At 47.3% G+C, this 24,981-nt stretch overlaps 2 protein-coding genes across 2 annotated transcripts in view; both read left to right on the forward strand.

Moving 5' to 3' along the window:
* The window catches only part of thada (THADA armadillo repeat containing), a 69,114-nt gene extending 60,865 nt beyond the window's left edge, over positions 1-8,249 (forward strand). Inside the window, exons 36-38 of the mRNA XM_084471031.1 lie at positions 53-175; positions 7,195-7,367; positions 7,657-8,249. Coding sequence (XP_084327157.1) covers positions 53-175; positions 7,195-7,367; positions 7,657-7,971 — 611 coding nt within the window. The 3' untranslated portion in view covers positions 7,972-8,249. The remainder of the gene's footprint in view (positions 1-52; positions 176-7,194; positions 7,368-7,656) is intronic.
* Positions 8,250-10,290: 2,041 nt separating this feature from the next.
* zfp36l2 (zinc finger protein 36, C3H type-like 2) lies at positions 10,291-13,245 on the forward strand. Its single transcript, XM_084470067.1, has 2 exons — positions 10,291-10,576; positions 10,808-13,245. Exons 1-2 carry the CDS (start codon positions 10,529-10,531, stop codon positions 12,023-12,025), a joined length of 1,266 nt encoding a protein of 421 aa, XP_084326193.1. The 5' UTR covers positions 10,291-10,528; the 3' UTR covers positions 12,026-13,245.
* Positions 13,246-24,981: the final 11,736 nt, after the last annotated feature.

The raw sequence follows: 24,981 nt of genomic DNA on the forward strand, positions 1-24,981 counted from the left end.
GCTTTTGTAATACAATGTTGTTGTTTTTTATGTGTGTGTCTGTGTGTGTCAGGCCTCTCTACCACGCTGTCTTTGTGGCGGAGCCTGCTGACACTGCTACAGGATGAGGATCAGGAAGTGCGCGACTCTGCTTCGGACTTCATTTCCCATGTTGCACCACACCTACTCCATTCAGGTACAAACCAACAGCCAGCATTAGCCTTTTGTACCAGTTGTGTTTTTATCATACCAACTACTATCCAGGAAGGAGGGGTCACAATGAGTAGGTTTGCACAAGCCAAAATGTATATTTGAAACAGAACTGACTATTCTCTGGCGTTCTTTCTCTGGTCTGTCTCCCGTGAAGGAGATACTTTTGATCAGGCATCGCAAGGGATTGCTAACTGCATCATTAATTCCAACCTATTAATCAATGGACCTATTTCACCCGCGGGATCAATAAAGTATTTCTGATTCTGACTCTGAAACGCTGGCCTTGCTTGCAAACATCAAGCTTGCAAGCATTGCAGTCGCATCTATTGTATCTATACAAGCATGGTACGTCGTTTGCTCACCTAGAGAGAACACATGGCGCGAGAGTAACATGTTGACTTTACTGCTGACAAACACATGTTGACGTTTTTTGGAGCACTGATGACGTCGTTTCTCGCAATGGTTGCTTCTTCTGGAATGTTCCTAGAACAAAGAGCATTAATTCCCGCTCGGCTTTGGGTCTTCTATGTCCCTGGCTTGTGTTTTTCCGTGTGCGTCTCTGCGGTTATTTGTCATTGTGCAGAAATGTGTGATGTTTGTTTTTTGGAAGACAAAGATTGGCTTGAGAACACAAACACTGAACAACACATTGGCAGCTATCAGATCTCCCCCCACATCCATCACGTCGTAAAGTTCTCCCACACCGTTTTGTCACTCAGACAAACCCATTCCACCGGAGGAGCGGCATCTGTCAGCCCCGCAGTCCCGCCGTCGTCACAACAACCCCGAGTGTGACTTCCTGTAAACTCTGTCATGCATGTGTCCTGAGACCCTGCCCAGGCTTGTCCCTATTTTGTCTTTCCCGCATCACTAGAATCTGCCAAGGCGTCTTGCCCAACTCCCACTCTCTGGAATTCTGTTATTCTATGCTCATGCCCTTATCCTTATCTAATCCTATCTTATCTGGTGTTATTCTACACTGACAGGGACTGAGAAGGCTGGCTATCAGTCAGAGCCTAGACACCATGACAAAGGGTTCAGACCTTCTCGCTCTAAACACACACAAAACACAATAGGCATAATTACACAGCGTGTGCGCGCCTGTGCGTGCGTGATCTTTGCGGGAAACTGCCTGGGAGATCCCCGTTTGTTCGTGTGTGTGTGTGTGTGTGTGTGTGTGTGTGTGTGTGTGTGTGTGTGTGTGTGTGTGTGTGTGTGTGTGTGTGTGTGTGTGTGTGTCCACCCAAATGTAGTCGTGATCAAGTAAAGCTTCCTTATTTAATAAAATAATCCAAATGGGCCTTGGTTGCCTGGTGGGACCCAGGCCCCAGGCGAGACAGCTCGTCTAGCGGCAGTAATGCGTCAATAGGAGAGAGGTGGCTGTGTTTGGGGAGGGGGGAGGGCTGCGTTTTACAACCTGCCACTGAAGTCAAGTAGGTGAGGTGTGAGTTGGCCGGGACGGAGGCGACAGCTCCCCGTCTTTGATATGGAGGGGCAGCCAGGGATGTGAGAGCAGGGAGCTGGCGGCAGGGATGGGGGAGGAGGATCAGACCAAAACGGGTTATTGTGGGTAAATTCAGTCCAAGTTCTATCCTATTTTGTTACCGTTCTCTCAAAAAGTAGCAATTAACATACAGACATGCAGTTTCTCTTTCTCCAACAAGCGTTGCACAAGCTTTGTGGCCATACTAGGAGTATATGGGCAACAGACACTAGTTGAGAACATGGAGTGTCTGTGCACACTCGGTTTAGAAAGTCCACACTACAATTCCACCAACAAAATATCCTCGGTACGGTTTGGGGTTTTAAGTGCATGTGTGTGCATGTGGGCAAGTGCACATTCAAGTGTGCCCGTGCATTATCACGGTAAGCAGGGCTCAAGCTTCTCCTGCCAGGGCTGTGAACCACAGTGGACCTATTGTCCCCACGGCCCAGAAGAGCAAATCTAATTTAGCCCCCCAGCCCGACACTCACACAGCCAACATGGCCACCACTTCACTTTCCCTCACTAATTGCATCTGAAATCAAACTCTACTGTGCATTTCCCAGGTTTGTACTAACTTGAGAGGAGGGATGAAAAGCCAACGCTGCCAGGGACTTTGGTGTTTGTGTGTGTGCACTGTGGAGGTGGATTTTGTGTGTGTGTGCGTGTGCACGCGTGTGTGTGTGTGTGGTTTAACTGAGGCAGACCAACAGGCCGTCGGCACACTGTTGTTGACAAAGCACAGTAGTGGTCACCGCCAGTATTTATTCAAGCCTATCCTTCCTCCACCCTGCTTCAGGCCTTTCATAATGACCTCCAGGCCCAGTAGTTCATAACCTAACCATAACCCCAGTCCACCGTCTCAGCCCAGTGTATGGACGGACCCGCAGCATCAACATGCAGACCAATTTCCTGGCGTGGAAGAAAGCCTTTGTAGTGCTAAACACGGACATGTTTTGTTTATTTCCCAACAGGAGACATGCAGCCCAGAGCCTACAGGCAAAGAATATCAAGCATGCATTCACAGATTTACAAATCAATGGGGACAGACGTGCTGCGGGGGCCCCTCCCATCCCATAGGGAAGGGCCCATTGACTTGCATGAGAACCATTGAAAAATTAAACAAGCCCTTTCTGAGGCCAGTGGCTGAACGATCAGCTTGTTTGAAACTATTATATTCATGGTAATGTCAACTGTTGCTGCTGAAATTCAGGATATGGGTTTACGTCTGGCTGCAGTCTTCATGGAAATAGTATCTATTGTGTCGTCGTTGTGGTTGTGGTGGTGGTTGTTGTTGTTGTTGAACTGTGATAGTGTTTCTGGCCTGGATGTTCCCGGCCACCGTGAGAGGAAGTCACTGTTGTCAGGTTTGTTTTGATTTCGCACCTTCCCTGCACATAAACACTACCACACACACAGGCCCTTCTTATTTTTCCTTTCACACCTCACCCCTCGTAAGGCCCTGTCACCAGGGCCTGTTGCCGGTAGGATCCAGGTTATCCCAACCGGCAATCCTCATAGACACACCTGGGGCCTCATGCATAGAATGCAGCATAGGTGTCTGCACAAACGAATGATCAGCGAGAAGGTTGGGAATCTGTGTATGCAGAGATTTTCGGAGAAGTTGAAACAGTGCGTAGCACAACGGTACAGCGTTTTTGGTTTATAGCTGCCGATTGTCCTGAGATTGTGTGCACGTGAATGAGCTTAGAGTTAACTCTGCGTCAATTCCCATAATTAACTAAACAGGGGTCAAGGAACACACATAATTAACCTGGATTTCTCAACAAACGGATTGCTCATTCGGTATCATGGGTGTTTGTTTCATTCATTTATAATGGCGAAAAGATTGATTGCGCCAATTTTGAAAACCGGTTACATCTACAATAGAAATAGGCCTCTGCGGCGTATGGGAAACTAATGCAGCAAATAATGCAATCCCAAACCCCGGATACCACACAGCCAGGGGGACTGGCCTATCCCCATCTCTGGTCATTTAAAGTATGTTTATCATAACCAGTGCATTGCACTGCCTTGGCCCCATAGCAAATGTGAAGTCATCGGATTACCTGTTCCAAGAAATCCAGACATACAAAGACTCCTTCCTGTGCATTCCTCTACACAGCATCATATATTCTTCCGGCACCTGGCATCGACATGTCGCTTAACTTGCCGGGTGAAATGTTTAGCTGTGGAAACCATTTTCTGGTGCACCAACTTAGATATTCACTGGTTAACAAAATAAATAACACATTTTCAGTGACAGGAAAATATTAGTGTAGCCTAAGTCCCCCATGGCGGTCGAATCACCTCCTATGACTCTACACCCTCACGCAGCCAAGGCAGACGCCAGCGATGACTTCTCTGGGATTTCGTCTCCGTTCTCCTGGCCCCTTTCCGACTGAACAGCCCTCCCCCCCACACCCTATCTTGTCTCCATCCCTCTCCCTTTATCCCTGCTCAATAAGACACGCGATACCCCCAGTGCTGTAACGCGCCCTCCCCCACACTTTACCACTGACGTAATGTCACCCTTGATGTCTCCTGCTTAAAATAATGTCTTAGATCAGTGTCAGGCTGAGTGGTTTTAGTGGGAAAATGTCTGTGGTTTCGTTTTTTCCATCTTACACCATAGCCATCCATGTTGGTGCAGCGGAGGGGCCCGGGGCTCATTAAGATGACTGTATACAGTAGGAAACTCAAAGTGGCTCATGTCGGTGCTTTGCTGTGCTATTGCAGCGTACGGTGTAACCGATTGAAACGTGTCGCACATCTCAAATTGTGTTTTTTTTTTTTACTAAATTGATTTCTTTGTGATCTCTGTGCCGTCCTCATTCGCTAATAGAAAAGTTATCGTGAGCCCCAATGTGCTGTGAACAAACTACCCCGCCGTTGTACCATGTCGACAAGCAACACTGCCAAGGTTAAGCTTTCACTCGCTCACAGACACACACACATAGACAGACACACACATAGACACACAGAGGCAGAGAAACACACACACACACACACACCACGGTGTGTGTGTGTGTGTGTGTGTGTGTGTATTGGCCGTGCCCAGTTGCGGTGTAACCAGAGAGTGCCAGTGGGCGCAGTGCTACACCCAGTGTATTCACACCTGCTGCCCTGCCCCAACCTCCAGCCATTCAACTGAAACCCTTTTGTACTACCGGGAGATAAGTTTGTCAAATACATGCACAGTTATTCGGTGTAAAACAATACTGACTTACAGCGACCCACATGCCCCCACACGCACACGCACACACTATTTTCTCCACACGCACTCACACCGAATACACACACTAAACCCACGCGCCGATATGGGCGTGTAAGACTATCCCCTTGAGAAAATAGAGTGGTGTCCTGCTGAAAGCCGTGGGGGGAGATTGCATTAAGCGATGTGTAAAAACCACAGCTTAAAGAAAAGAACTTGAGGATGAATTGAACACAGCTAAGATTTCCTATTGTGAGGGTTGATAGGAGAAGGAGGAGGAGGTTGTGGTGGTGCGGTTATGAGGCTGCTGCCCTGGTCCTGCTTACATCAAGGCCTTCTGAGAAACCTAAACAGAGCAGGGGGTGGAGGGCAGCTTTTTGCTAAAGAAAGGAATTTGTCACTCAAACCTGACCACCTGTCAGAGCCCTGTAATACAGTGCAATCAGCATCTCTGAATGTCTTCTTAACTGGCCGTCCCAGCCTCCACATCCAAGACCCCGTCCCCACCCTCCAAGAATCAAGACATACACCTCCTCTATGAAGTGAAAAAAGTGTGTGTGTGTGTGTGTGTGTGTGTGTGTGTGTGTGTGTGTGTGTGTGTGTGTGTGTGTGTGTGTGTGTGTGTGTGTGTGTGTGTGTGTGTGTGTGTGTGTGTGTGTGAGTGAATTTATTTCTGTGTGTGTACACAAGCTCCCGAAATCCACGCTACACACACTTTCTCTCACTCTTCCCATGGTGTGTCTTGGCTGGTGGCTCCAAATGTCTTTTGATGTCTCTGGTGTTACCATCTGACTGACAGTGTGACAGGTAGTTGCTGCATGGACAACTGGAGCCATTAGCCGCAGTGATGATGTTAGACAGACACACACAACCCCCGGCACCGCCTGCGTTAAAGGTGTTTGTCCTGGCACCTCCACTTTCCCTCCTCTTTTTACAAGCCCAGCAGATATCTACCTGAACCAGGGGCTCTGCTAAAGGAGAGCGGCATACCGTCTGTCACATGGAGGCCTGCAGGCCCTGATGTAAATTCAAGGTTTTGGATTAGACGCTGCACATTCTTTTTTCTTATTAAGAGACGTTGGATTTGATAGGTGATAGCAGGAATGCCAACGCCCTACTGCATACTGCCTGTGTCTATCAGGCTCCAGCTGTGTTTTTATTGGCTGGAATGTAATGGTTGCCTTTCTGTTTCAGTGGATCGTCTCTGGTCATCGCTTTTGTGGACCAATTCAAACGTTCTGTCGTGCCATTGAGACCAATTACAAGAAGCCTGTTATTTACCAATGTTCTGAACAGCCAGGTCAAATTTGGCGTCTGTGCTGTTCCCTTTGCCTCTTGGCATGTTCCTTTTGTTACATGCAGCGAAGTCAACCATCAGGACACGTCGGTTCTGTTAAGCCTGTGTGTTTAGCTTTCAATGTGTATTGGTAAAGGGAACAGTTTAGATCTCACTCTGTCTCACTCTCTTGACTATCTCTCACTCTCAATCAGTTTGAATAGCTCTCTCTCGCTCGCGCTCTCTGACTCACACATATCATGCACACTCATCCCCTGATGGTGGTTAGATTACTGATTTATAGTCTTGTTTCCCAGAAGAGCTTCCAAACCCAGAGGAAACAGACACACACACACACAGAGACAGACAGACACAGAGAGACAGACAGACAGACAGACAGACAGAGAGAGACAGACAGACAGAGACGCACGCGCGCGTACACACACACACACACACACACACACACACACACACACACACACACACACACACACACACACACACACACACACACACACACACACACACACAGTCCGCCTCATCGCACAGCTGTGCATCAATAACCCCTGTAAATCGTCCATTGATCCAGGCCCTAGATAACATATTGGCTGCAGGTTTACCCCAGGCACCATGACTGGATACCCCCAATGTCCCCGATGTTTAGTTTGTGATCCTCTGTGCCAAAGCAAAGTGTTGAAGTGTGGGAGTATGGTGTGTTGTGCATGTTCCTTCCCTGCTCCGGTCCAGGGCCCAGAGACAAAAGCCCTGGAATCAGCAGGGGGGGAGGGTTTGCCAGATTTTTAATGAGTACAGTCAAACCCCCCCACCTCACCCCGCCCCTTACTAAGCAGTAACTGTCAGACAAGCCCTTGTGGTTGGTTTACCACGCCGCCCATCAAAGGCACATAGACATTCCTGTGTGCTGCTTCATCTCCCTGGTGACCTGAGCTAGTGCTCAAGTGCCCTCAAAGAAATTGACAAAATATAATAAAATAGACATGTATTTCAACGTTTTCATAAACTGTGCAGATGTGGCCGGTGTGAGCGTGTCCCCCTCGGTGGCACTGGACCAGGGCGTGGGGGCGCTGTGTGGGCTCCTGGTGGTGTGGGGACAGGAGCGGGCCGGCCTGCTGACCCTGGCAGAGTGGCTGCTGGGAGATGAGAGCACACCGGAAACCGGCGATGAAATACCTTCAAGTCTGGTAAGATCTGGTTTTGTTTTTGTTTAGTTTTAAGTTTTTCTGGTTTTTTTTGTCTGTATAAAAGACAATATAAAAAAACGTAGAAGAACTTGCCTCCTTGTGAAGTAAAATAGAATGGACACGGTGGGAGTTTGAAGAACATGATTACACGGAGGGATGTCTTTTCATACTTCTAAAACTACAATGCACAAGGCTGGGGTTCTCATTGCTAAAGATTGGACATTTAATTGTACATTCAGTCCCAGTGAGGGACACTCTTATCGACTGACTCCTGCCCGTCCACATTCAGGATGAGGAGGACGAGTTCCTCTTCGAGAAGGGTGAGCTCAACCTGTGGGCGGAGCCTGTGCAGTGGGCGAGGCTGCTTCACAGACACCTGATCACCCTGACCGCCACCCTAGGCCCAGAGTCCCCAGGGCCGCGCCGGGACCGGATCCACACTCTGCGGCTACAGGTGCAGGCCCTCACCCTGGAGTCCAAGCAGGCTCTGGAAGCCCTGCCGGGCCCACTGCCCCAGTTCTCTTGCGCGGTGGAGCACGCACGGCTGGTGCTGAGGCAGGAGAGGGCCACGCTGGCCCTGGATGTACTGGAGAGGCTGATGTAGGAGAAGAGACGATGCCTTGTGAAGGAGGCCCAACGGGTTCTAGCCTAAAAACAGGAGGTTATGTTTCTAGCCTATCAGGAACATGAACTGACCCCTTACACTTTACAGAATCAAGATGGAAATAAAAAAAAAGCCAGTAAGAATGTTGGTGAATCATGAAACTCGGCTCTCATTTGGAATTATTTTGTAATTGATCTTTCATAACGGAAATGTACTGTTATCTGCATGTTATGTTGTGTACTTGTCTCTTTTTACATAATAAAGACTTTCTGAAGTTGTCTGGCTTAGACGCAACAAAAACTGTGTGTGTGCGTGTGCGTGGGTGCGTGTGTGTGTCCAGAGACCATTCTTCTCTCTGTATTCAGCATTGCTCGTACACTGTTGCCTTGTGCTTTGCTTCCGCACAGCACCTGGGCCACTGTCCTTCTGTATAAACACGTACTGCTTGCAGGGCTTTAGCCTTCAGCCAACTGCCTGAAGCACTACTCTAAGTATGCTTAGAGAGAGGCTGTTATGAGGAACAAAGGGGGGGGTCGTTTCAGGTGAAGGTATAATTGTATACGTTTCCAACTGTTGTGAGCGTGTGGCTGAATTTCACTGTATATTTATGTGAGACGTTATTGTCTGGTTATGTTTAATTTGCGCGCAGTGCTTCCCGGAGAGGGCAGGCTTCTCTTTATGATCCCCTCTAGTCTTCCTGCTTACATAATTAGGAGGACCGGACAATGGACCAGTGTCCTGTGTGTGTTTGTGTATGCACAAGGCCACATTTCCCGCCTGTGTAGATCGACACAACTGTACTTTTTTTTCCCTCTCTCATCCTCTCAGAGCAGTGTTGAGTGGGGAAGGAAAAAAAGGAACGTCAAGGTTTTGAATGCCTGGAGCTTCCATTGCCAATTCTCCTAATGATGGAGCAAGTGGCCGGTGTGTGTGATGGGGGAAGAGAGATACCGTTTCCTTTGGGAGTTTAACGTGTTTTAAGGATCTCTCTCGCTCCACGTGTCTGGTCCTATAGCATGAAAAGTCATTCATCACGAGTGGGCTGAAAGCTGAAATAGGCTGAGGGCTGTTCCAACACTAATTTTAGGGTTGCTCGTAGTAGGATTCCAAGCTGTTATGTCATTTGTTTTTCACTCGTTGCTATTTTTCCTGTTTTCCATTTCCCTCTCTGACTCCTTTCTCTCGCCATAAGAGCGTTAACTGTTAACTGTGTATGACCACGCTGTCACTGAAGGTTCTGTGTGGAAGATGCTTTGCTCACTTTGGGGGTTACCAAACTGATTGTTGGAAATACATGACATCACCAGAATGCATGTAGTTTGCTGAAGTGCTTGTTTGTCCGCTACATCCTTAACTGATTGCTGATTTTTAGATAAACAATTATGCTTTTCCATAGAAAAAGTAAAAGGTCGCTGTTTTCATAAAACGAGACAACTTGTTTTGACTTAATACCACTCTCTGGGTTAAGATATATTTTTTATTTAAATGCTTCTACAAAGCCCTCCGCTCAGCAGGGGGCGCCCTTGACTATCTAAATAAATGCAGAGTGCGCTCTGAGGGGGGCAGTCTTGCTCCGCTCAGATATATTCCAGTGGAAACGCGCATTCCTTCATTGTGCTGCCTGGAGTTTAGGTGGTTCCAAGTTAAGACTTTAGAAGTGGTTTGAAAGGATCCAAAATTGTATAAATGTTTTCACGTTTCATGTTGATACATGAAGACTATATAACTTATCTATTCCCCCTCATTATTTGAATGTTTGACCTTAAAATCAAATAAAAATAGGTAATGAGTCGAGAAACGTATTGGTCCCTGCATATTTGGCCTAAGTGGTTACTGAGTCTGAGAGTTGATTACGCAACCACGGACTTCTAAATATTCTCCTGCACTCTGTCTGTACACTTTACCCTTCATACTTGTGGTCTCACAGAATCCACTGGCGGGGGGTTTGTGTGTGTGTGGTGGCGAACGGGCGAGAGTGAGCGCAAACTCTTCGTCCACAATAAATGTTTTTCTTGTGAAATGAGAGTCCATTCAATTTAACAACATTCTTTCTTTGAGTGACTCATTTAACCGCTTACTCGAAATCAGACCCAACTTCCACACAAATCCGTTTGGAGATATGAGGGGGGGAAAAACAACTGAAAAAGGGAGAGCTGGCATAGGGTTTCCACAAAGGCGTGGTGTAAAAATAGGCGGCCCGCCACCAGTGAATGGAAGACTTCGGGGAGGTGGCGTGTTCAGAAAAGCCTACATAAAGTTTAACTACAACTCCACAAGGCCCCTCCCACTCTGTGTTTATATACATGTGCAGGCGGAGAGCGGTCAGTGAAGCACTCTGGTTCAGCGCTTCTCAAAGGGGACAAGCGACTCGATCATAACAACCTGAAACTACTTCTCCCCGTCTGTACTTTTTTTTTCACTCGCTGCCAGTACTGGACTTGCACATCAATATTTAAGACTTCAACTACACCAGTCGTGGCACATTCTGCGCCAGTCGCGTTTAAGGATCCTGGTCGATCCTCCATGAACGAGAGAACACGACAGTAAACTTTTGGAGATGTCTTCTATCTTGTCCACGTTCTACGACATTGAGATGCTTTACAAGGTATGCATTACAAACCATTCATTCCACCACTTAAAATCGCGGTGCTGGTTAACAGATATAAGTTTGAATGCATGTTTATTTTCTGCATCGCAGCCCTTGTGCTGATCATTAAATTCAGCCAACCTGTGGATTTTTGCAATGTCACGTGAAGCTTAGCTACACACTAGTTCACTTTCAGGGGAAGGTGGCAAATATTGTAACTAACTTTCACGTTTTCTCCTTTCTTTCCAGCAACAGGAAAAGGGCATGAACATGAACGCCATCCACATCAACAGCCTCCTGGACAAGAAGGCGGTCGGCGCTCCGGTCACCACCTCGAACTCCAGTCACTCCTTCTCGCCGGGATTTTTCCGCAGAAACTCGATGAGCAACATGGACTTGATGAACAACGGCAACAAGTTCCCCGTGAGCGCGTACAACAGCCTAAAGGAGAATATGGCAGGCAGCAACTGTGCCACGGCCCTCATGAACAAGGAAAACAAGTTCCGCGACCGCGCTTTCAGCGAGGAGAGCGTGGATCGCAGCCTGGAACGCAGTCAGCAGCTGCACAATTTGCAGCAGCAGAAGACGGGCTCACAGATCAACTCGACCCGCTACAAGACCGAGCTGTGCAGGCCCTTCGAGGAGAACGGCGCCTGCAAATACGGCGAAAAGTGCCAGTTCGCCCACGGCTACCACGAGCTACGGAGCTTGTCTCGCCATCCGAAGTACAAAACCGAGCCCTGCCGCACCTTCCACACAATCGGCTTCTGTCCGTACGGTCCCCGGTGCCATTTTATCCACAACGCCGACGAGCGTAGACCGGCCCCGGCCAACGCAAACGTGCAAGGGGAGCCCAACAACAAGTCTGCTCGGGAGATGTGCGGCTACGGCCAGCGGGACACCATGCCACACCAGTCCAGCTATAACCAGAGGGACAGACCAAAGCTCCACCACAGCCTCAGCTTCTCTGGATTCTCCTCCCACCATGGCCTCGACTCTCAAATGCTCGACGGCCCCATGTCGCGCACCCCACCACCGCCTTCATCTACGTCCTCGTGCTCTCCGAGCTTCTACGAGGACGTGTTGTCGCCGAACTCCATGTCCTGCGTCAACAGTGCCTTCAACTTCCAGGGGCAGGACCTAAAAGCCCTACTGGCACCCTTGACCGTGCACAACCCAAACGCCTTTGCCAACCACTCCAACGGCGCCTTCTATGGGAACATCCAGAGCAACATGTGCCCGCCTTCACCCACCTTCAACATGAGCCACTTGCAGTCCATGCGCCGCCTGAACGAGTCGCCGGTGTTCGAACCTCCCTCCAGCCCGCCCGACTCCCTCTCTGACCGGGAGAGCTATGCGAGCGGGTCCCTCAGCTCCTCTGGGAGTCTCAGTGGCTCCGAGTCACCGAGTTTGGACGCTGGGAGGCGGTTGCCAATCTTCAGCAGGCTGTCGATTTCCGATGACTAAATCATTCTATCTTTTGTTCGTGTTATCGGCAACGGATGAGAGCTATCCATATTCTGGCATTAGTTTTGTTTTCTATGTAACATGATAGCTGTATAAAGTAGATAGCAACAGAAGGCATTCCACCAGTGCCTTGCCTAAGGGCTGTGATTTAGAAACAGCCCCCTTGCTCTATCAGGCAAGACACACTTTTCCTTGGATAGATGTGTAAAATGACTTGACAAGTTGAGACTGTAAGCGGTTTCAGATTTCTTCCATCCTGCCAAGAATATGCCTTGACTCAAAGTAAAAAAGATTCTTAGACTTTTTTTTTTACCTGAAAGCTTCAATTTCCATTCCAGAACTGCATTGTCTCATAGCGCCACCCAGTGGTTTGTTTGGTTAGTCTAATTTGTTGCTTGGTTTAAAAAGCACTCGAGTTTGGTCGGTTTGGGGGAAATCACTGCTGATGGTTGAATCTATATTTTTTTTTTTTAGCTGTTCGAGTGATTACATAGCGGTGCTGACTTGCTATGGACTATTTAACTTATTTATTATCTTGTGAAAAAGTATAGGCTACATTGGTAATTTGTGACCATACTGTATTTATCAAGTATGATGAAGCAATAGATCTATATTCTTTTATGTTTAAATTATGATCGCCATTATTAATCTGCATAAAGTGGAGTGTATGTTTCTTTCACAGTAATATATATATATTTTGGTTGTTTTTCCTCTTTTTTTTTGTAACTTCACCTAGTTATTTTTTATTGTAAATGAGTAAAAAAAAAAAAGATCTTAATTTAAGAGAACGTATGTGATATTTATTTCATTATGTTTCCTTGTTTACGTTAAAGTTTTTTGTGATTGCTGTTTACTCTGGAGGTTGCATGACAGTGCTGTTGGAGGATCCATTTTTTTCTAAAGATATTTTTCTCTTCTGTAGAATGTATACAGTGTGTTTGTACAGACCGTCCAAACCCTACATCTTTACCTTTTTTTTTTTCTTCTTGCGTTTAGACCAGACTTCAATAACCAAGAACCCAATTCAATAAATCAACCAAAATGTATTTAAAAAAATAATAATTTCTCGTTTTTGTACGGGGGTGACACTGTGATTCTAGCCATGTGCTGAAGAATGTAGCAATCCCTTGTGCCCAAGTATTATTGTTTTTTTTTTCCAGTGCCTGGGGTTCACCATCTTGACCTGCCTTAAGATTAACCAAATAAAGTATTTTCCTATATATGAAATCCTTATTTTTACACGAGTTGTATTGAATGTAGATTACTTTGGGCATCTTTTTTGTCATTTATTTGAAGGTTGTTACCACTCAAAGAAACTCTGGAGTGACAACAGTAAACTTTTCTCCCCATTCCTCAACACTTATCTTTTAGTTTTGTTTTGACATGAAATGTAGTCTTGAGTTTTTTTGCTACAGGATCGGCGGGGGGGGGGTTAAGACATGTTTGGTTTGTACATAGTAGGTACATGGCGATGCGCACTATCTACTTTTGACTACTTTATCAGAAGTAAAGCTTTTTGAATGTGACGAAATGGACATAAATGACAACACAAGTTCTATTCGGGGGACGGTTCACTACAAACTGAGTGTGAGACTCTTTGTGCTGTACATTTTATTTTGTAGTTTTGTCCCAATAAAATCATTTTGAAAGTTAAAACACATCTCCATATTCTTTAAAGCGTGCTTTTGAGGTTTCATCATGCATCAAATGGCACATTGTGTTTCTGAAACTGTTCTTGTATTCATATTATATACTCTAACCAATCTACCCCCCATGAACATCCAAACTATCAAAACGACGATCTTCAAACATAAGACTGAAGGTGTGGTGTGGCTGCGGCCAGCGGGCTGTTACGGAGCACCAACCCCACTGCTTGTTGCTGTGTCACGGCCTGTTTAAGCCCATGTCCCGGGTCGTTTCACCGAACAAGAAACACTCCCGGCGCTGCACGCTTCAGAAAGGAAACCGCAATGCATGTGGTCATCTTTATTGAACAGCTCCTAATGAGCCCATCCAAAGTATGAAACATTGCATGCCAGACTTGACATCATGCCACACAGAAAGCTTGTGTAACAGCATATCAAGTGCAATTTAATGAATCCCATACCATGAGGCAATTGCAACAGCCTCAGTTCCCTGCTTCAGTGTAATCAGGCAAAGGTTTTGTGATAAGTTATGTTTTTACTGGGGTGATCCTGCCTTCCCCATCCTCTGACCTAGTGAACAATGGCATCTATTTAAAGAAAAAAACACAGACAGCTATTGCCATTATGCCTTAGGGTGGAGGAACGCACACACCCAACAACTTTAGATGCCATGAGGTGGTCTTTTTGTCTCTCATAGTCTGTGGACTCAAGCAGATCTGCTCTTTAAGAGACGGACCATACTATCAGGATTGTGGTGGTATGTTTGTGTGTGAGCGGTTTCCATAGCATTACCTGGCAGATTGTATAACTCCCTTCTTCCTAACTTCAAACATTGCTGGGTGAGATATAGTATTCGGCCAATGCGGAAGAGGGCCCTATGCCAGCATTCTGTGGTTTCAGCATGTCCAGAAGAGATTAAGGGACCCAGACTTAAAGATAGGAGGTGATGACGACAGGGGAAGCTCATCCCGTGTCCATGGCTTGCTGACATGCGACATTACTAACTCTGAACACAACCAGCTGCACTAGACATCTGTGTGGGTGAAATGTGAAAAATTTGTATGGGGCTGTTACTGCCTTTTATTTTTTTTTCCTGGGAGCCTCTTTACACTCACGTTTCTTAGCTTTTTCATGATTCTTTCCCCAGAGTTATCAGCGACTGCAAAGTCATTAAGAAAATAAGAGTCCAGAAAGCAAGCGGTGCCAGAAGTTCACAGTGAGATAAGGGCCCGCCGATAAGGGCCCCTGGCAAACACTCACCGTGCTGTCAGGATTTCATAATAAGATGTTTATCAGGGCCAGGCCAAAGTGGCCCCACAATGCACTGGGGCTGCGCAGTGAGAAGAAGACGCAACACATATCTGCGGCCGTGTGTGAGAAGAGATGTGTTGGTCTGATTAGTGTTCCTTATTAGATGGTTTAAAGCTGGATGGAGCATATGAAAGTACCCTGTTATGTCTAAGAAGTGGTTTGTTTGTGTGTGTGTGTGTGTGTGTGTGTGTGTGTGTGTGTGTGTGTGTAGGTCTGTGTGCAGGGTTGTGTGCGTGCGTGCCTGCTCATGTGTGTGTGTGTGTGTGTGTGTGTGTGTTGTTGTGTACGTGCATGTATGTGTGTTCAGGAGGCTGGTCTGGTGAATGGCTCGGCGGCTCCTACAATCAGAGGAAGTACTTTGCGTTGTGATTAGCGCAGGAAGTGCTGCGGTTCCTGGCCACTACCCATTTCCACCGCGCTCCTGCTATTTTTCTCCCCTCCCCTTCCTCTTCCAGCTTCACCCTCCCCTCTGTTTTTATTGAGGTGGAGGTGCTTGTTGTGTTGTGTTGTGTTGCGTTGTGTTGCGGACGCTCCTACACAGTGCTATTTGTGTTCTGCTGGGCTGCCTTGGGAAGCCCGGCTCGTCCTGGTATTGTTTTGCGGTGCTGTCGTCACAGGCCAGAGTCCAGCCGTGTGGGGGGAACTTTCTTTTCAAACTCATATTTTTGCCAAAAGGATGCCATGTGAGAGAACTCTGTGTGTGTGTGTGTGTGTGTGTGTGTGCGCGTGTGTGTGTGTGTGTGTCTGTGAGTGTGTCTGTGTGTCTGTTTGTAAGTTGATGAATGATGGATGATGCAATGGGGGGCGGGGGGGGAAGGGGGGGGGGGGGGGGGTTACAGCCCACAAGGGAGCACTTACGGAGCCTTCCCAAATTCCTTATCATATGCAAAAATCACTTGCACTGTTATTATTGTTGGTTTTACCAATAGTCTTTCGGAAATACCATTCTGACTGCCATCGGCATGAAACCATATATACTGTGGTGAGAGTTTTCGTGGAGCCTATTAAAATTAGGGCATTACATCTGCAAAATGTTTGGCAGTAAAACATTGGAGAAGAGAGAGAGAGAGAGAGAGAGGGAGGGTAGGGAGCCTCCAACTACCAACCCTCCACCAGCCTGTTTTCACAGCCTGATCTGGGACACACTCAGTGCTTTTACGTTCAGGGAAGTGATCCTGTCCGTGGGCTTGGAGGAAAGGCCGCCTTGAATCAACAATGCATGGATGCTGAATGACCTGTTGGCCCCCGTCTGGGGCGCGGACGTCCAGCGGAGGTCCTCTGGCTGCTCGGGAGGATGGGGGCGGGGGGGGGGTTGCAGCGAGAGAGAGAGAGCGAGGTCGGGGGGGGGGGGCGGGTGTCAAGCCGTGCTCGATCCTGTTCCTGTCCTGGCGCTCATCTGTCTTAGCGGTAAATATTTACAGAGCATCTTTTCAGAGGCCCGAGTGTTTACCGCTTCTCTCCGATGGAGACCACGCGCACTACGGCCAGAGTAAACCAAGAGCTCCGGTGTGTGTGTGCGTGTGTGTGTGCGTGTAGGTGTGTGTGTGTGTGTGTGTGTGTGTGCGTGTGGTTTTCGGATGAAGTACTTCCCTTAGTTCCTCCGCAGTTTACTAACATTGGTCCCTGGCTGCCGTTCAGGCCCAAACTCTGAGCGCTGGCCTGGTTCTTAATCCACTGACGTTGGAATGATGAGAGAGAGAGTATATGCAAGACAGAAAGGGAGAGACAGTAAGAGAGAGAGAGAGAGAGAGCATCTCATTGCAGTGTCGTCATACCTCACCCTCTTTCTATTGCCTCTCTACATCGCTCGTTTACTCCTTCTCTCTCTTTGTCTTGCGCGTTGTTTGGTGATGTCTCCTGTATGACAGCCAAGCAGAGAGGGAGAGAGCGAGAGAGAGAGAGAGAGAGAGAGAGAGAGAGAGAGAGAGAGAGAGAGAGAGAGAGAGAGAGAGAAGGAAGTAGAGCAGTCTGGTGTATGTGTTTACCTGGACCATCCCTGTACACAGACTATGGCCAGTGATGACATTATCAGCGTTTGCGTTCAAAACATTGAGATAAAGTGTGTTTATTATCTTTCTTTCATAAACATCACAGACATCACATAAGGAGATAGATATCATTAATGGCTGGATGTTTATTGGATCAATGCAAGATTGCTGTATAAGAATATTTCTAAAAGTGCTTTGGTGAACTTGGTCAGGTGAAAAGGCCAATGTCAATGCTTCAGATAGCAGTCCCTGAGACATACCTTCTACCAGCCAGCGTGGAGGGCCTTCTGGAGCTCACACAGAGCCCCCAGGCAGAGAGGGCCACGGGGAGGGGCGAGGGAGGGGGTTATGAGGTGAATGGTCAGAATGAAGGGGTCAGTAGTGGAACAGAAATTCCAGAAAGTAAAAAACAAAAAATCCATTCCAGGGTTTCGTTCCACCCCTTCCCCCGGGCTCCGGTGGTTTTCAGAGATCGGTGGTTTTCTCCGGGTTAGTGGAGGCTCGTTAAGTCATTCCAAATCGTTCGACCCCACAAAAAGTCTGGTTCGGACTCTCCACTCGGCGAACCCGGAATGTCCACCTCTGGGAGAAGTGGGCCTTGGAGATGCAGCTGTAAAATGTGACACGGCCATGTCTAGGACTTTACTTAGTCTGGGTGTGGTCTCACACATGATTGGCAACCAAGCTCAATGTGAAGGGGTTGGAGGGTTGTGTGTGTGTGTGTGGGGGGGGGGGGGGGGTGGTGGCGGGGGCGGGGGGGGCATCCACCCGGCCCCCGTAGCTTGTCAGGGCCCCGTGTGAAAGCGCGGCGCAGCGTGAAAGGCTGGGAGTGTGGCTTTGGGCAGCAGTAGAGAGCGCCTACGGTTACCGGCCCCCGACCCACAGTGCTTCAACAGAGCCAGCCACACATGAGATTTGGGTAATGAATGCGGTTGCGGTGAATGAGCGTTCGCGATGAGCCCTGCGGTCGATGAGCGAGCACGCTCGATTGAGAGAGAGAGAGAGAGAGAGAGAGAGAGAGAGAGAGATTATGGAGTATGCTAAGTTATACATTTGGAGAGCGGAGTAGAAAATATTTAATGGGAGTGTTTATTTGGAGAAGTTCTTGGCAAGCACGCACATCCCTGACTTCTCTCATTTGCCGTTTTACTCAGTAAACACTCTGCAGCATGGAAGCATGGATCATTGAGGTCAGTTAGCATGGCGATGGAGCGTGCATCACCGTGTGTGTGTGTGTGTGTGTGTGCGTTTGTTTGTGTGTGCGTTTGTGCATGCGGGATGGACCATTTTCCACCCATACATTTGTGTGTGTGTGTGTGTGTGTGTGTGTGAGCAGGAGCGGGAGAATGTGTGAGTGTGTCCTGGTGAACCGGTGATCCGCGGTGTAATTACATATAATCATCCAAAATGTTTATGCTGTACCAAAAACATAGCTAGGATGAGTGAGTGGCTACTCAGGCTAGCCTATAGCTGCCTCGTGAGGCCAAGCTGGACCGCCCAGTCATTAGCCAGCCCCAGCAGCAGCCTACTTGGCTCCACACACCCGGGGTCTAGGGATCTGGGGGGTCTGGGGGGTCTGGGGGTCCGGGGGTCTGGGTGGAGATTTGGAGCTTAGCGCACCTTTGAGGTTTGACCTTCATCTGGAAGGAAATTTAAAATGGGTCAAAGGTCAGTGGGACGCGGAAATGACACAGGTTACTGAGTGTGTGTGTGTCTGTGTGTCTGTGTGTCTGTGCTTTTCAGCATGCAGTGTGTGTGTGTGTGTGTGTGTGTGTGTGTGTATGGGTGTGTGAGAGTGCGTGTGTTTTAGAAAGTATAATAGAATGTGTGTGTTTGTATTTGTGAGTATGTTTGTATTAATGTGTGTGTGTGTGTGTGTGTGTGAATTACCATGTCTGTACTAAAGAAGGGAGGGAGGGAGGGAGGGAGAGAGGGAGGGAGGGTGTGGTGGGGGGGGTTCTGGTCCGGCTTTAGTCCTCTGACTCATGTCCATATTTCATATCTCAGCGGCTTTCAAACAAAGCTGTGCGATGTTGATACAATCTCCCGGCACATTGACTGGGAGCTGGAGGATGTGTGTGTGGGAGGGGCTGGTTGTTGCTTGGGTAGCAGTGGTTGGGGTGGGGGGTGGGGGGGGGGGCTGCTTACTTAAAAGGTTTCCCATTCTCCGTTTGGATTTACATCTATGTCTGCATTCCCTTGAGCTCATTTGGTTGGTGTGTTGTTCAATGAATATGAATATGATAGCAAGATGATGACAAACAGATGATCATATCAATGACTCTTTAGTGTGTTAGGGCTAGGGTGTGAGATGGTGTGTATGTGTGTGTGTGTGTGTGTGTGTGTGTGTGTGTGTGTGTGTGTGTTCACCTGTGCTCACTTAATCTTAAAGCGAAATTACATATTAACACTGATATGAGAACAGAAACAGAAACTGCTCCTAACTGTTGGCAGAACAGCTGGGTGAAATCATTTGAGCATATCAGTCTGAGATATTTGCATTATTGTCAAATGTGTGTGTGTGTGTTTAGTTTTTTTGGATGGTTAAGAGAAATGAAGCTATATGCATGTTTTGGAGTAGCTCCCATGAGTCGGCTAGCTAGCATCCTCTATCCATCAATGCCCTCTTTAAGGGCAGTAGGCCGGAGCAGTAGCACAGACCACCTTTATCCCTGGTTCTCAGGACACCCATTCATACTACTAAGCAGGGGAGCTATCTATGCCATGTGCACTGGACACACACACACACACACACACACACACACACACACACACACACACACACACACACATTCTGCATACCCCATCGCCAACACACACAGAAGCACATATCCACACATTGCCCACACATACACACACCTACATGCATAACTTTGTGTGCTTGCCTATTGCTATGACTGTGTGGTGCGTGCTTTGTGTGTGTATGTGTTTCAGCGTGGGCACACTGCTTTGCATCTGCATAAACAAACAACTCTGTTTACTGTCAATGAAGATAGATTTCCTTTTACAAACAGCCCATATTTATTTGAATGATTGATCTGAAAAAATGAACGCCTTTCATCAGTTGTGTGTTTACCTTGTGTATTCTTTTGCTGTGTTTACTTGTGTTTTGCTAGCCGTGTTTATGTGGTGCGTTACTTGGTGTGTTACATGGTGTGTAACTTGATGTGTTTAATGATTGTGTCAATTGGTGCGTTTCATTAGTGTGTGACGGGTGTGTTACTTTTGTGTTACCGGTGAGGTAATTGATGTTTTACCTGGTTTGGTAACTGATGTTTGTTAATTAATCTGTAACTTGGGCCCTGCTTTCAACTACCGCAGGTTAGTTAACTTTGACTGAATGGAGCGCTTCCTTAGACCTTTGGTATTTTTGGTTTCAGAACAGTGGATTTCCAACCAGAGGAACAAGTTCACTCAAGCTCTGTTGAACCTGAAAATGTGCAGGGACAGCCTTCGAAGGCCATTATCTATCGCACCCTGAAAATGTGATCGGTCAGGGATCCCATGGATAGCTGTCATTGCTATGTGGGTGCTTTAATGGGTTGAAGCCTAGTTGGTTAATTTGCGTTTATTTGCACTAATATGCCAACTTCACCAATGGGAAAATGGTAACTGCAAGACTAGTTGAAGCCATCTAACATTCTGCAAGTATGCTTGAGTATCTATTGTTTTGAAAGAAAGATTAAGCTGTACTTTGCTATAATCCTACAGTTCACTGTAGTGACATACTTTGAACAAGCATCAATTTGCAAAGTTTATTAATCTAATTAGTCTAATCTTTGTATCTGAAACTTCTGGCATTCCATATATTCTGATTTAACATATCCGGTTAACCAGGTTAATCCAGCTTCTTGGAACAGAAATATTGGTTGAATGTTAATGTCATGTTAATTCCAATGATTAATTGGTGTGTGTGTGCTCCTCGCTGTGCTGAAGAGTAGACCTCTGGTTGTTTGTTACCCGGCCTGGCTGGAGGTCAGGTACTGCCTGTCAGAGCTTTCCACCGGGCCAGAGCAAGCAGACCGGTCTTCAGGTAAAGAATCCATGTATTCACACTGACCCCAATGCCACACGTGGTTGTTTTTGTTGTTGTTGTTGTTGTTGTTGTTGTTTTTTTTTTGTGGTACTGCGGGCCCTACCGCAGGCCTGTAGGAATGTGAGCACACACACACACACACACACACACACACATACACACACACACACACACACACACAAACTCACAAACACATACACTCACCTCCACGTCGGTTGCTATTTAGCTAACCTCAAAAGTCTCCTTGTTTGGATTGTTGTCAACTTGTTAAAAAGTCCTATTCAGGAACTCATCAAAGTCCTAACGCATTACAAATAACAGGCCAGGATACGCTAGAATGGGCTAGAATAGGATCAGATAGAAGCAAAGAGAATCGCCAGCTCACCATGTGGAACTCCTTGTAACAATAAACAGAATTTTCAACAGATGACTCACGTTCACAAGACTCACAAGTTCTCCTCCCCCTGTCACTCACTCTCTCTTTCGTCCTCTCTTCCTCCTCCTGATGCAACCTGTTGCCAACACATGACGCATTAGCCGTAGTTTCTGTGTAACCTAGTCAAGGCAGAGGAGAATGTTGTGGGAGGCTCCTTTAATTATTAATCCCGCGTTGCAGCCCTGACTCTATGTGGTGACTGTCTATGATGTGTCAGGGAGAACACCGCCTAAGCCAACACAATATGGAGGATATGTACCACATGGATGCTATACACTTCCCTCCCCTGACCTTCCAACGGTCTCCCCGTACATGCTTGGCCTTCTCTCTCTACGCCTCTGGCCCCCAGTCAACCCTGCCACCACTCCGGCCAACATAGGCCTGTGATGTACCATTCCCCCATTCACACACACACACACACACACACACACACACACCATACACACACAAGCATGCGCGCACACATGGATGCCCGCACACATACACGCACGCACGTCACTGTGCTGGATCTTCTCGCTCGCTACAGGAAGTGGAAGGTTGAGATGTCTCCGTCGATAAGCGTCAAAGCTGTCATCTTGTGTTTGTAAAGCGACACGTTACCCGGACTACCCACCAGGCCCTCATACTACCATTTCCAAGCCTCTTTCTCTCTTACCTCTCTCTCTCTCTCTCTCTCTCTCTCTCTCTCTCTCTCTCTCTCTCTCTCTCTCTCTCTTTCTCTCAGTCACTGCCTCTCTCTCTCTGTCTCTTTCTCTCCCCTCTCTCTCTCTCTCTCTCTCTCTCTCTGTCTCTTTCTCTCTGTCTCTTTCTCTCCCCCCTCTCTCTCTCTCTCTCTCTCTCTCTCTCTCTCTCTCTCTCTCTCTCTCTCTCAGTCACTCTCTCTCCCTTGCTGTTTGCTGTTTACTTGCAAGGTATTAGATAAACTGTTTACGAGTGGGTCTTCATGAAGTCATTCCTTTTACTGGCCTGCTCGGTCTGGGGTCCACCATTAATTCCCTGTGTGATGTTTCCTCATGTTTAAATCTGTGGATCGTGCACTGTGTGGCTTCTTCCAGAGCTGCGGTTGGGAGGTCAGCAGCAATCCAGGAAATGGCTGTGGGAGGTTGAGTATGAGAGGCGCAGCAATGGCAGTGGAAAAAAAGAGCCAGACTGAGATTGAGTTGTTGTGAATATTTCTCAGTTTTAGTGGTCTTAACATCATCTCCTCGATCATCTTGAATCAAGATAGAAACCTCTGCCAGTGTATTGCTGCAGCATGAACCGGGAAGACAGGATATGCCCTTTCTGTCTCCCCTTCTAGTTCTTTCTGTTGGAGATGGCCTTGTACCACCAGTCACCATGACTGATGGTAACCTGGTGACCACGTGGGATTTGCTTGTGTGTCCTCAGTCCTCTTCTTATTCTGTTTTTTCTTTTTTCTTCTCCATCTTCTTCTTGTTCTGTGTCAATATTTGTTCACAGCCCTGTGTGTCACTGATTGTTACAACACTGACCTAGATTCTTACTGAAAGATAACAGCCCATGTGTTTCTCTGTGTGTGTGTGTGTGTGTGTGTGTGTGTGTGATGTGTGTGTGTGTGTGTATGTGTATGTGTATGTGTGTGTGTGTGTGTGTGTGTGTGTGTGTGTGTGTGTGTATGTGTGTGTGTGTGTGTGTGTGTGTGTGTGTGTGTGTGTGTGTGTGTGTCTATGCATGCAGACATGGGTGCATGCATGTGTGTGTACATGTGTTTCCCTGTGCGTGCGTGCGTGTGTATGTGCGCAGGTAATGCATTTCATTATACCAATAAAAAGGGGTGGTGCACACATCCACAAACAAACACACATTGACTCATGAGTCATACCTATCGACACACCAAAGCTGCATGTCTTTGGATTGCAAACAGATTGGCAATGCCTGTTCATGTGACCAGCAGAACTAGAGACAAACAGGGAATCTAGCCTGCTTATATTAGAGTAATCCCCACAGCAAACTCTGGAAAAATCATCAAGGAAAAGACGGAAAATGCAAACCAAAGCCAGGGTCTTTTACTAGCAGAGTTGTTACATCAACGAAGGGTTATGAAAGTTGACAAGGTTATGCAAACGTTCAAATGGTTCATTATGAAATTAGGATTCAGAGAATGAATAGATAATTTTTTTCATGTTTCGTATTAATAATAAATTCTGAGAAAAGCCTCCTTTGTAACCTTCTCTTGCATTTTAATGCTCTTAATCACAATTGAGGCCTTGGATGGAATGAAAACACTGTGGTTTCAGTTCATGTTCTGTGGTCTGTTTGTTCTGCTCGTTTGTCATGAATTATTTTATTCCTATGAAAACAATACTCAAAACTTCACAACGAGTTGCACCATTGAAATCAAGCATGACTGAATCATGCCATATTTACAGGTCAGATAAAATTGTACTAGTTAAAGCACCCTAGCATTTTGGATTGACTTGCATCACACTGGATCCCCAGCCGTTAGAGTGCATGTTAAAGCCATCGGGTTCTGCTCCTCAAGCCCCTGGGGTGTACCAGAGGAATCTCGGTCCATCCATTAAAACAGAGTGTGTTTGTACGCATCCCTCCCCCACCACCACCACCACTGAGTCTGCTTTTCACATCTAAATACTGTACATTCCACCAAATGGTAAACACACACCCCCAGCACCACCCCCCCCCCCCCCCCCCCCACACACACACACACACACACACACACACACACTCCCCTGGACTCTCCCCCCTCAACCCCCCCCCACACACACACACTCCTCTGGAGTCTCCCTCCTCAACACACACACCCCCCCCCCACACACACACACACACACACACACACACTCCTCTGGTCTCTCCCTCTATAACACAAACATGCAATTGCTGAAATGCACAGACACACGTAAACAAATACGGTAAGAGGTCTGGTTATATATACGTTATTTTTTTCTGTGTGTAGGAGTGGCGAACATAAAACTAGTGACTCAGGGATAAATGACTGGTCTGTGTGCGTGGAAATGTGTGTTCATACATACATGTGTGATTATTGCCTTTATTAGCACCCCTTACACTCACGTCAGGGGGCAGAAAACAGCTGTGCAGAGTGCAGCAACATCTGACAGAGTCAGACGCCTGTCTCTGCCTTGTTTCCGAGAAGTGGGTGGGTGTGTGTGTGTGTGTGTGTGTGTATGGATGCGTGTGTGCGTGTGTGTATGTGTGTGTGTATGGATGCGTGTGTGTGTATGTGTGTGTGTGTGTGTGTGTGTGTGTGTGTGTGTGTGTGTGTGTGTGTGTGTGTGTGTGTTCGTGTGTTTGTGTGTATGGGTGCGTGTGTGCGTGTGTGCTGGTGGGTGTTTGTATGGTGAGGAAAAGCTCTCAGTGAAGATGCCCTGTAGTAAACATATTCTTCTCTGACCACCTCCAGGGTGGGACAGAGGTCAAGACCATATCTGACCTTGCCTCACGTGTGACTATGGCCTCATTTTGTTTTGTGTGCTTTTGCCTCCTTTTTATCCCCCCTGTCCAGGATCAGGCAGACTGTGGCTCTCTCTTCCCTGCTCCTC

This window comes from Micromesistius poutassou (assembly GCF_964030765.1).
Source record: "Micromesistius poutassou genome assembly, chromosome: 7".
Taxonomy (NCBI): domain Eukaryota; kingdom Metazoa; phylum Chordata; class Actinopteri; order Gadiformes; family Gadidae; genus Micromesistius; species Micromesistius poutassou.

Excerpts from the sequence above, each read along its gene's own strand:
- zfp36l2 (XM_084470067.1), top strand. The coding sequence starts at position 10,529 with ATGTCTTCTATCTTGTCCACGTTCTACGACATTGAGATGCTTTACAAG. Across the intron at positions 10,577-10,807 it reads ACATTGAGATGCTTTACAAG|CAACAGGAAAAGGGCATGAA; the intron begins GTATGCATTACA and ends CTTTCTTTCCAG.